At 40.6% G+C, this 12,119-nt stretch overlaps 1 protein-coding gene across 4 annotated transcripts in view; it reads left to right on the top strand.

Moving 5' to 3' along the window:
• The window catches only part of Raver2 (ribonucleoprotein, PTB binding 2), a 124,309-nt gene that overhangs the window by 90,064 nt on the left and 22,126 nt on the right, over positions 1 to 12,119 (top strand). For 2 of the 4 annotated variants that reach the window (XM_008831063.3, XM_029562502.1), the window contains exons 7-11: positions 1,289 to 1,393; positions 1,546 to 1,657; positions 4,429 to 4,667; positions 6,107 to 6,218; positions 7,277 to 7,413. In XM_008831063.3, the coding sequence (XP_008829285.1) occupies positions 1,289 to 1,393; positions 1,546 to 1,657; positions 4,429 to 4,667; positions 6,107 to 6,218; positions 7,277 to 7,413 (705 nt within the window). The remainder of the gene's footprint in view (positions 1 to 1,288; positions 1,394 to 1,545; positions 1,658 to 4,428; positions 4,668 to 6,106; positions 6,219 to 7,276; positions 7,414 to 12,119) is intronic. The other 2 variants (XM_029562504.1, XM_029562503.1) reach the window with 1 other exon arrangement.

Here is a 12,119-nt window from a genome sequence, read left to right as displayed (position 1 = left end):
TTTTTGGTCTTTTTGAGACAGGGTCTCCCTGTAGCCCCAGCTGTCCTGGAACTCACTATGTAGACCAGTCTGGCCTGGAACTCACAGAGATCCGCCTGCCTTTGCCTCCTGAGTGCTGGGATTAAAGGTGTGTGTCGCCTTTTGTTTTTTATCTTCACAGTCTAACTCAGGGCTCCGTATTTCAGTGTGTCCCTGATCATTCTTCATTTGTTCACCCCACATTTTATTGCTTATCTACACATGTACTAGACACCACAGTCATTATAGCCACAGCTTTGAGCAAAACATTCCTAGTCTGTGTTATCTCAAACAGTATGAAAATCAATTGTGATGGCTTATGCCTATAATCCTAGCACTGGGGAGACTGAGGCAGAAGGATTACTGTGAGTTTATGGCAAGCCTGTGCTACATAGTAAGTTCCAGGCCAGCTCAGGCTACAGAGTGATTCTATGTCTTCAAACAACAAAACAGTAGGGAAAACACTGACTGTAATAAAGTACAAACAGTGATGTGGGAAGGGAGTTCAGAGTGCTGACAATGTTCCCTTGTGTTAGGAGAACCACCAAAAATAGAATGTTTTGCCTTTAAGACCTGCACAAGCAAATCCCTCCCTGTCTGGAGCTCATTGTACCCCACTGTCCCCAAGGCCCTGTTCACTCCTCCCTGGGGTTTTTGTCCCTCCCCCAGCATCATGTAACTGTCTTGAACTTTGCAGTTATTCTGATGCTCAGCGTTCCAACTTCAGCACACAAGCCAGGTCCTTGAGAAAGCCCTCCTTGAATCTTCCAGTCTAAGCAAAGTTCATGTAGCTGCTTGGTCATGTAGCTGCTTATATTTTTCCTCATCTGTTTACCATTTGTAATTTTATATGCTTTTATGATTAAAGTCTCCTTCCCTCAGGGGACTGTATGACACTTGGGGCCAGTCATATTGTATTTCTCACTATGTAGCACAGTATCCTGTCCATAAAGAGTGTGCAGCAAATCTTGCTGATCAGTTAAATGAATAAATGAATGGATATAATGTCCCCATCATTAAAGCCAGAAAGGGGTCAGGGGAGGAGAGGATGAGAAAGGGCAAGGATGTGGAATCAGACTTGTAAACGCATGCCCATGTACATTAGAATAGTTAAGTAGCAGTGCATGACCTTGAGAGTAGGCTGTTGCTTGTATTAAAGAAGCAGATTCTTTTATTCAAACTAACTTGAGAATTGAACTTTAAATGAGTTGGTTAAATAACAAATAGTTCTTCAAAATTAAACTAACTGTGTGTCTTATTAATTCCACAGAGTTCAGTTCTGGGTAATGCTTCTCACTTCCTCCTTCAGAATCTTTCTCATGTACCCCTGGCACAGCAACAATTAATGAAGTTTGACAATGTCCATACTAATAATGTAAGTATTTCTTTTCCTCTTGAGATGAGTTCATTCCTTTTGAGGACTTGGCCCATTGATGAGGTTGTAAAGTTTCACATGTGTATCCTTCTTTACTAGGCTCTATCTTTCCACCATGGGGCGCTGTCTTCCTCTCTCCCCTTCTTTTGTAGAAGCCCGGCTTACTGGGAGAGCCTCCCCCGATGGTGTTGCAGCCTGCCCTGGCAATAGGGCCATCGCTTCCACTGAAAACGGACCTGGGACACCATGGAGAAGCACACAAAAGTAAATGATGTGTATTTACCAAGAAGCCAGGAAGCAGTCAGCTTTGAGATTTAAAGATAGTTGGTCTGTATTCCTCTTTTATTTATAGGAAGATTAAATTTGAGTCGTGGTCACTTAAAATTTCAAGAGCTCTCTTGGCTTGTCTGGTTTGATTTTGATACGTTATTGATGGACTTCCATGCCAAGATGAGATGGTCCCTGCTGGATAAGGTTTAATGTTATGCAGGTGCACAGCAGCACCAGGTGAAGACATAGCTCCATTTGAGGCCAACATGCTGCCCCCTCGGCCCATAGCATATCACTTGTGTCTCCATTGAAATTTCAGCTGGATAAGAAACCCTCAGCTCTTCCAAAAGGAATTAACTAGCTCTTCTAAATTTAAAGTCTGTTGACTTGAATTGTTTTTAAGTTATATCTTCAAATTAGTACTTGGAGAAAACTGTGATATATGTGATGGACATGTGACAGAACATTTTTCATTTTAGAAAAATAGAAACATGATATTACACCAGAATTTCTTATTTTATTGAGAATTTGAAAATGTTTTTCAGTTTGAAGTTTAATTGAAAGCTTGGTTAGATGGAGACCAACTTCTCTGTTGACTCTGATCTCCCGTGTAAGCAATTAGGAAAGCTACAATCTCCCCTTGAAAAGTCTTAAAAAACTTTTTAATAAACTCCAACTCTGCTTCATACTGGCTCATCCTGAAATTCTTTTCTGTGTCAAGGCCAACAATTCAGTTTTACTTGAGTCAGGGTCTCTGAACAATTAAGGGAACTCTTCAAGTTGCTATGGGTAACAGTGTGGAACCAGGTCCCTGTCACTGCCACCACTGACACGCTGACCTGTTACCCAATCACTTGGTGAGTTTGTCAAGAGACCAATTAACAGAGAATTCCCAACTATTCCTGGGGATTCAACTCAGCTTGGTCCCTCTTCCTTCCTTCCTTCCTTCCTTCCTTCCTTCCTTCCTTCCTTCCTTCCTTCCTTCCTTTTTTTGAGTCAGGATCTCCCCGAACTCACTATGTAGACCAGGATGGCTTCAATTTCACAGAGATTAGCCTGCCTCTGCCTCCCAAGTGCTGAGATTAAAGGCATGCGCCACCATGCCTGGCAACCAGCAGCCATTTAAAAGACACACAAACATGGCTAACATATTTAGTCTCTTATACATAAAAGCAGCTAATCAAATGACCAAATAATGCAGTCAGTTCTTACTGTTGAAACTGACCAGGCAATATTTAAATCAGTAAAGAAATTTCTCAATATGGTGGAGTCTGTCATTCCAGAAATGAAACTTTCTGTGACTTAAAGCTGTGAAAATGTTTATTCCTTTCATTAACATTAAATAATACGTGATTTGCTGTCATTTGCTGTTTTAAGTGAACTGAAAATTCAGTGTCTAAATAAATATATTGCTAAAAGATAGAAAAACCAAGTATCTATCTCCAAATATGTAGTATTAAACCTTGACTAAGAATTTGTTTACTGAGTTTGTAAAATGAAAATTGGACTTAATTATCAAAATTAGCTGGTTTCATTTAATTTTTGTTTGTTGTTTGGTAGGCTTATTTTAAGATAGGACCTCATTCTGTTTCCTAGGTTGGTCAGATAACCCTCCTGTCCAAGCCCCAGGACAGTCAGGCGGTGCATGTCACCATACCTGGCTAACCTGTACATGTTTATTTAGTTTTAATTTTTAAATTACATTTATTTATTTGTGTGCCTTTGTGTTCGTGTGCATACACTTATACCACAGCATGTTAGTGAAAGTCGGAGGTTAACTTTCAGGGGTCAATTCTCTCCTGCCGACTGGGTCCCAGGATTTGAACTCAAGTGGTCAGCCTTGGTGACAAGTGCCTTGACTCACTGAGCTATCTTACTAGTCCTGACCTATAGATTCTTAAAAAGTGGGAGGATTCCTAATATTCCCATGAAAAGTTTTATTTCTTTCAGAACTTTATAACCTATGAATAAAAATGTAAAACTTTTGTTGATTTAGTGTTTATCTATTGCTAATTATTAACTTAAAAATCAACAACAATGGTAGTGTGGTATTGTTTCAATACTAGCTCTCTAGGTTATAAAACGGTCTTGTCTTGATTTATATTATTTTTGGACTTCAAGTTACCAGTGTGAAGACATTGAACTCAAGTTGAGAAGAGATATGTGCACCCAGCTCTCATTGCCTGATAAAGACCAGCCGAGCAAACTAAATGTCATAAAACCTTTCACACTCTAGACTTAATTGTTCTCTTCAAATAAAAATACAACTAAATTGCAGTTGCAAGACTTTGTTTTTTTCTGAGACAAGGTCTCACTATGTAGCCCCAGCTGGCCTGGAACTTGATATGTAGAGCATCCTGGTCTGGCCTCCATCTCAGAGCAATCCACCTGCCTCTGCCGCCAGAGTGCTGGGATTAAAGGCATGTAGCACCACACTTGACTGATAGGCATTTTTTAAGTACTGATACAGTTTAAATGTTAAGAAAATATTCTAAATATTCTAAATCTTCTAAAATATATAAATTTTCTAAATCTTCTAAAATCTTCTAAAATATATAGTTAAAATACTATCAAAAATGTATTATTGAGATTATTCTAGAAGTGGTTGAAAGAAAAAAAGCGTCATTGCTGTTTTTGTTTTCTCGTGAACATATGACCTCTGACCTCACCTTTTGAACCAAACACTTCAGGTGTGTACTGAGAAGACTATTGTGTCTCAACTCACTAACATTCTCTTACCTCTGTGGCATCTAATCTGATTCCAGCGCAGACAACACTAGCAGCTGGGCTGGGCATCATACCGTTCTTCCCCAACCAGCTCAAGGCTGGACAAGCCGGGCCCGGGCACGGGACCCCTCAGGAGAAGCAGGCGGCCTCGGTGGGGATCACAGAAGCCAATTTCTCTGGGTCACAGCATTATCTGCAGAGCTTTTCGGGCCTTCCTGCTGGAGGCCTGCTAACCGGCCACCAGAAGATGCAGCAAAGCCAGCCAAAGGGCACAGAGGTAGGCTTGGGGACAAGGGAGCACACAGGTAAAGGTCGTTCCTTGTGGCTACCTTTCAATCCCTGAGCTGTGGTGGTGTCCCATCTCACTCGTTGATTTTCTTCAGTGACTGTCCCCACTCTAATGGCTTAAGCCCCTCTGAGCTATGCCTCCAGTTGGAATTTCTCTTAAACTATCTTAATCACTGTACTACTATGAATTTCTTACGGGTAGAATCTCTGTCATACTCATTTTAATATTACCAGTCAGGAAGCATAAAATGAATGAATGAACATATCTACATGTCTTTGACATATCACAAGCAAACCTTGACTTCTTTGAGGTTTATGAAAATACATAAAAGACAGATTCCTCTGTGCAGTGCAGCAGTGTTGGCTGGGAAAGGAGCAGAAATGTGAGGAGCTGTGGTTCTCGATACAAAAATAAGCACTAGGATATTGCTTTCTTCATTGTGCTTAGGGGAAAAAAATAAATAAAAATCAATTTAAAAGGAAAATTAAGTTACTAGCTTTATCTTACCTTATGTTAACTGGAATTGTGTGAGTTTAAAATCTTTATGATCAGAGAGTAGTAAAATGTAAAAAAATCCATCAGGAAAGTGCAAAGACTAACAAAGAATCGGACCGTGGTCTTTTTCCTGTCACGTTTATTAGAATCTTTGTACCTGCCCAGTTATGTGAAAACATAGTGAAACCATTAATTTCTGAGAAATGTTAATGTCTAACATTGTCATCTAAGCGTTATTTTGCTGATCTGTTTTGCTCCATATTACAAAATAACTTTGCTTTTGTCATTTGGTTTCAGTCCCATGATATGAAATTTAAATCTTAATAATAAATATTAGTGACTGTCTTTCTAGAAATGAGGTATAGAATTTTCTGGTAAAGATAATCTGCAGAACTGCAAGTGAGAAGATTGGGGAAGATGCTTTAGGCTCTATTTCAATTTTAAAATTCTGTGGTTCTAGAGTAGCTTAAACATCCTGAAAGAAGCCAGGTGTGGTGGCACACGCCTTTAGTCCCAGCACTTGGGAGGCAGAGGCAGGCGGATCTCTGAGTTCAAGGCCAGCCTGGTCTATATAGTGAGTTCAGGCCAGCTGGGACTACAGGGAGACCCTGTCTCAAAAAGATAAAAAAAGAAATCCTGAAAGAGCAATAACAGTGGATATGCTCATTTCAATAGCAAACATTTCATAAGTTTCTATTACCAAAGATTAGGGACCACACGTTATCACACTAGACTAGATGCATTGGAAAAATAAATCTTTCTGTGTTTTATTTTGCTGAGTATATTTTAAATAATCATAAACTAACTGTACAGAATGGTAGATTTCATTGTGATGTCTTCACACATGCATGTGGCATACTTTGGCGGTGTCCATCTTCCTTTATCTTTTATACTTCTCATTAAGCACCCCATCTTTTGTTTTTGATGAACAGGCTACCTTGAAGAGTCAGACTTCACTCTTGGGAGAGCCACCAAAAGAAATTCGGCTCAGTAAAAATCCATATTTGAATCTGGCTAGCGTGTTACCCAGTGTGTGCTTACCACGTAAGTGAGGACTTCAAGTCAGCATTGCAGTGTTCCTGAAGACTCTGTTTTACTTTCTTTTCAACTTAGTGGAAGCATATGATGCCTGTTGACAAAACTAACCCCTAAGCCATGATCCCACTCTTGAATAATGATTCCATTACTTGAAAAGAATAATAAAATTCAGACACTTTAAAGAGCTTTGCAATAGCATTTCTGTTAAGAACAAAATCATTTTATTCAATTATTATTGAATCATGATTGAAAATAATGAGAGCAATGAGTTATGCTTAAGTACTGTCATTCTTCCCAGCACATATAAAACCGTTATTCTAAAACAGATATATATATATATACCTTTATGTAATCTGATATATCCAGATATTCCCTAAATAGAATTAATTAAGCCTGAAATTAGTGTTAATCAACCATTCACTCAAATACAGTCCTAAACAATGTCAGTAATGACAAACTGAGAAACACATTAATGCATTCCGGTAGGGGAGTGGCTAGTAATCTCTAGAGCTGAGTTCTAAGTAGGAACAGCAAATAATTCCATTTATGTTACTAAAGCTACATATCCTTACATGTGTATATTTGACTCTGAAAATGTACAAAGCGAATCTGGGGAAATAAGTTCTAAAACTGTTACTTATAGGAAAAAGACTTGAGTACAAAGGGATTGAAGATGAATGTCGTTTTAATGCACGACTTTAGCATTTTGTGAAGTATCTTCTCCAAATTAAACATTAATTTGTAATTTTTCCAAAGCTTCCAAAGCTTTTTCAAATACAGCTCAGTAGTCGAGTGCTTGCTTAGAGGCCCTAGGTTCAATCCTTAGTACAGAAAAGAAAAGAAAAAGATGTCTATATTTTTTAATGCTTCGACCACAATCACTTTACCCATATGACAACTTCCGCTTTCATTGTTCCAAATAAATGAACAATGTTTAATTCCTCCTGGAAAAATATACATTATATATTGACAAACTGAAATTTTATATTCTGTGTGAAATAGAATGTGTTTTGCACTGTTTATAGTTTATAACATTATCTACATTGTCTTAATTCTGCTTTTAGCTGCAGCAAGTAAAGCCACTCCACAGAAGACTGGAATGACCAGCCACATTCTGGATGCACTCTCTCAGGGAAGTGACCCGCAGCAAGCACTGGAAAAGTGCGTCGCTTATTCCCCAGCTTTGGGGGATTATGCCCAGGTAAATGATTCTCGGGTCATGACTGTATGTAGGGAAATTGGTTCAGCTCTAGCCTGAGATCACATTGTAAGAACACAAACTACAGTCTTTCTCGCTCGCCATTTGAAATTGGGGGACGGATTCAAAAGATTGTTTAATATTATTTTGCACCAAGTGTTTTCCTCTTATTGGTCTTCCAACTGCAGCCCACAGACCATGTCTAACCCACCACCTGTTTTTGTAAATAAAATTTTGTTGGACATAGCCATAGCCATTGATTGACATATTTTTTGGTACTGTCATACTACAATGAAACAAGCTTGTATAGCCTACCAGGTTAGATATTTACAACCTGACTACAGAAAATCTCTAGTGACCTCTGGTGCACCTTAAAAGCTCAAGAAAATGCCTCTGTTCTTCATCATTGCTTAGCGATCTAGAAACATGTTCACATTTATAGGCACTACTTGTACTAATTTTTGTGAGATGTTTTTGTTTTTGGAGACAGAGTCTCACTATGTAGTCCAGGCTGGCCTTAAACTCACAATGTCTAAGCCTCCTGAGTGCTGGGGTTGTGTGTATATACCACCACACCCAGTTGGAGACTAATAGTCATTACATAAAAGAACAGCCATCCCCCTGGGTCTGCAGGCAGTATGTTCCAGGGCCCCCGTGGGTACCAAATCTGTGGGTGCTCAGATCCTCTCTGTACAGTGACATGGTGTTTGCTGTCTTCCTGGGCACATCCTCCTACATACTCTGAACCTTCTTCAGATTACTTATAATACCTACCACAATGTAAATGTTATGTAAACATACTCTTGTTTAGGAAACGATAGCAGAGAAAATGTATATTTTTTGGTATAGATGCAGAGTTTTTCTAATATTTCTAATGTGCAGTTGGTTAAATGTATGGATGCAGAACCCGTGAACATGGACCTGATTATTATTATACCTGATTATTTCAAAAAACATTTTGTGGCACAGCTTCAGCATGTCAGTTTTGCTTCGGCCCTTTCTCCTTCCATAGTAACTTAGTGGCTCAACCTGAGACTCTATATTGCTATGTGAATACTGTCTGCTATGGGTGCCAAGTCTTCCGACAGTTTTCATTCTTCTTGGGGAGCCAGCTCCTCAGCTCTGGGTCACCCACTGGAACAGTGCCTCCACTTTTATTTCCTTGCAGCAACTCTGTTTGCCTCATCTGTCTCTAATAAATGTAGAAAAGAAATTCAATGTTAATTCACTTAGCACAGTTGATGTCTGGTTATGCTTTTATAATGGAGTGCTAGAAACACAGCTTAGATTCTGAAAAAAATAAAAGGCATAGCTTGTCATTTGTGAAATATTTAGTAAAGACTCTCATACACTGGGAAAGATAGATGGAGAAATAGGGTGGACAATTATGTGATCAGGTAGCGGCTTACTTGATTTAAAGAACAGTGGTCCCAGCTGATGTCCTAAGGAAGGCATTCTCTTGCTTTCTATGGTTCGTCTTTGTTCATGTATTTAATAATGATATAGATAAGTACGTTGTACATTGATTATACATAACAAAAGTTAAGAAATTATTGGAGATAAAATCATTTATTAAGGCTAGAAACCAAAATTTTCAACTAAAACTGAGCAGATTATGTCATATTTACAGGTAAATATAATTCAGATAGTAAAAATAATGTAAGATAATATGTAAATACTTGGTAAAAATCTTCATAATCTACTGTTAAAATATTATTTACAAAATGTAGTCCTGTACAATTACAACTTTTGTTTCTTGTTGGAGAACAAATTTACTTTTAAACAGGAGAAGCACAATACATTTATAAGAATTTAGTTAAATGTGTGTTTTCGGCCTCAAAGCCCATTTTGTCCTGAGATTTTTATTTATTTTATTTCACTTTTGAATTTAGCCTCATTTAGCCCTGCAGTCTTGGTTCCTAGATTGCCATGGCTAGCTGATGTGGCTGTATCTGTAGAGAGATGCTTACTTACCCATGGGGATGGTCTGTGGTAGAGCCCATCCTTGCTCTGCATCCCCCTGCCTCTGCCCTGCCCATGCAGACACACCATGGAGGTGTGACTCCTCCCTCACTCAGTGTCCGATGGGACAGCTCCTGCTTCCACCTCATCTCACCCAGTGAGATGTGTTCTCCCCTCTCTTCCATCCTTATTAAGTAGATTAAGTGTTATTAATGAGTTAGAGTAAATGGAACAAAGTAGTCATGTGTTAGGAGTTCCTCCTGCTGCTTTCTCTCCTGGAATGGAGGAAGAGGTTTAAGGAAAAGGAAGCAACAGCCTCTGTTTTGCTTTCGGTACTTGTTACTTGCTTTGCAGTGTGCTTTCCTGCTGCGATGACAAACACCATGACCAAAAGCAACTTGGAGAAGAAAGGGTTTATTTGGCTTACACTTCCAGATCAAAATCTACCACTGAAGAAAATCAGAGCAGGAACTCAAGGCAGGGACCCTGGAGGAATGCTGCTCTCTGGCTCACTCAGCTGGCTTTCTTGTGTACCCTGGGCCCACCTTCCTAGGGCTAGTGCCACCCACAGTGGGTTGGGCTCTCCCACAACAATCATCAGTCAAGACGGCTTCTTACAGACATGACCACAGGCCAATCTGATCTGGGAAATACCTCAGTTGAGGTTCCCTTTTCCCAGGTGACTCTAGGTTGTGTGAAGCTGACAATAAGAACCAAGCAGGGCACAATATAAGCATTTATCATCACCACCACTGCCATCATCATTTGCAGTGCTGGGGGTGAGCCAAAGGCCTTGTGCATGTTAATCAAGCACTCGACTCCTGAGCTACATCCCAACTCTGTTTAAAAGAATATTTTTAAATATATGCTAGGCAATATAAACAGTCTTTCCAACATGCCTGTGAGTTTAAAACAATCTCCTCTGTGATGCAGGTGGAGAAGCACAAGGGGGTAAGGAACCTTCCACATCTTACTGTTTCTCTGATTTCAAACTCCATGTTGGTCTACTGTCCCCTAGAAACTATAAGTACAGGTTTTTGTGCATAAAGATTAGGAGAGATAGGTATGTCCTGTAATGGATGAAATAAAAATTTTTAATGAAACTATCACATTGAAGAATGTGATATTTGGCATATCTAGTGTTAGTGAAGTTGTTTGTAGAAGCCCCTAATAAAATCTGGACTACATTTAAAAATATAACTTTTATTTGAAGGTTTTGGAAAATGACCAGCAGAAGCTGAAGGGAGTCAGGTCTTGAAAGAGGAGAACTTCACTGGAGAAAAGTCATGTTTCCGTGACTCTGCTCTCTATGCAAACCTTCAGTCTTACTGGCCTGAGGGGTTACATACAGAGTAAGTCTTAGGACTGTTAGCAAAGCCATGAAGTAAGTGGGAGGTGCTGAAACTGAGGTAGTTACACGGGTTAGGGCCTCAAAATCCTTACCGAACTCAGCCCAAACATACTTGGCTGACCCCTGAACCATTGGCATGAGGGAGACTCCAGGGGCCCTGAGGGAAAACCACAGCTAGATGAGTAAAAACACCAAGAAGACAGTCAGCTCTACCACAGAGGAGTTTGGAGTTTGAGCTCAGCAAATTTAACTTCTTCTAGAATAAAATATTCACTTCAGAGGAAGATAATGGAATCCATAATTTTTACAATTTTTTATTCACAATGTCCAGTAAGTAAAAATTACTAGAGAACAGAAAACAGGCAAAAAAGAGAATTTTGACTGTTAATTGTTAAAAGACTGAGTAGCAGAGCACATGCCGAGCATATGTGAAGGCCTGGGTCTCTCTCTCTCTCTCTCTCTCTCTCTCTCTCTCTCTCTCTCTCACACACACACACACACACACACAGAAAAAGAGAGAAGTGAACAGAAACTGACCCATGATGATTCTTAAGTGTTTGTAGACAATGATATTAAAGCATATTATAAATATGTTCAACAATGTAAAAGAAAGTCATCATAGAAAGGGAATCTCAGCAGGAGATACAAATTTTTGAAGAACTGAATAATTCTAAGTCTGAAAGAAATTTTTTCTGGCATTATAAAGTACAGTGTGCGCCCCTATCCTCAGGCCTCTTGGGGGTGGGTCCATTGCAGAGCCCTCCGCGCCTGGTCTCCCCCCCGCCTCATTCACCCTTCCATCTCCCCCGCTGTTCTCTGCTCCTGGTTTGGGCCCTGCGCCATTCCTGGTCTTGGGTCCCCAGACGCCTGGGGAACTGGTGCTGCTTCCTGATCCTTTTCGCCCAGGCCAGCTTGATACCTTCCTTGGGCTCCAGGAGCACTGCTTCGGGGGGACCTGGACCCACCCTCACCTCTCCCTGCTTCCCAGACCTGCACCACTGGCTAATTCTCCTGGCCCGCTTTCCTGCCCTCGGGCCTCTCTTGGGGTAAATCTACTGCGCAGCCCTCCGCGCCTTGACTCCCCCAGCTGCGCTCACCCTTCCATCTCCCCGGCTGTTCTCTACTCCAAGCTTGGGCCCTGTGCCATTCCTAGTCTTGGGGCCCCAGACACCCGGGGAGCCAGTGCTGCTTCCTGACCCTTTTCACCCGGACCGGCTTGGTGCCTTCCTTGGGCCCCAGGAGCACTGCCTCTGGACCCAGGCCCGACCTCACCTCCCTCTACTTCCCTGGTCCTGCAACACCCGCCAGCCTCTTTCTGGGGCTCAGAGGCTTACCTTTCCTCTCCCTGATCCTTTGCATCCAGTATAACCCAGCTACTCAATCCACTCCCTGGGTA

The sequence above is a fragment of the Nannospalax galili genome, unplaced genomic scaffold (genome assembly GCF_000622305.1).
Source record: "Nannospalax galili isolate Female #2095 unplaced genomic scaffold, S.galili_v1.0 scaffold553, whole genome shotgun sequence".
NCBI classification, from domain to species: domain Eukaryota; kingdom Metazoa; phylum Chordata; class Mammalia; order Rodentia; family Spalacidae; genus Nannospalax; species Nannospalax galili.
This window is presented reverse-complemented; position numbering and strand designations above follow the sequence as displayed.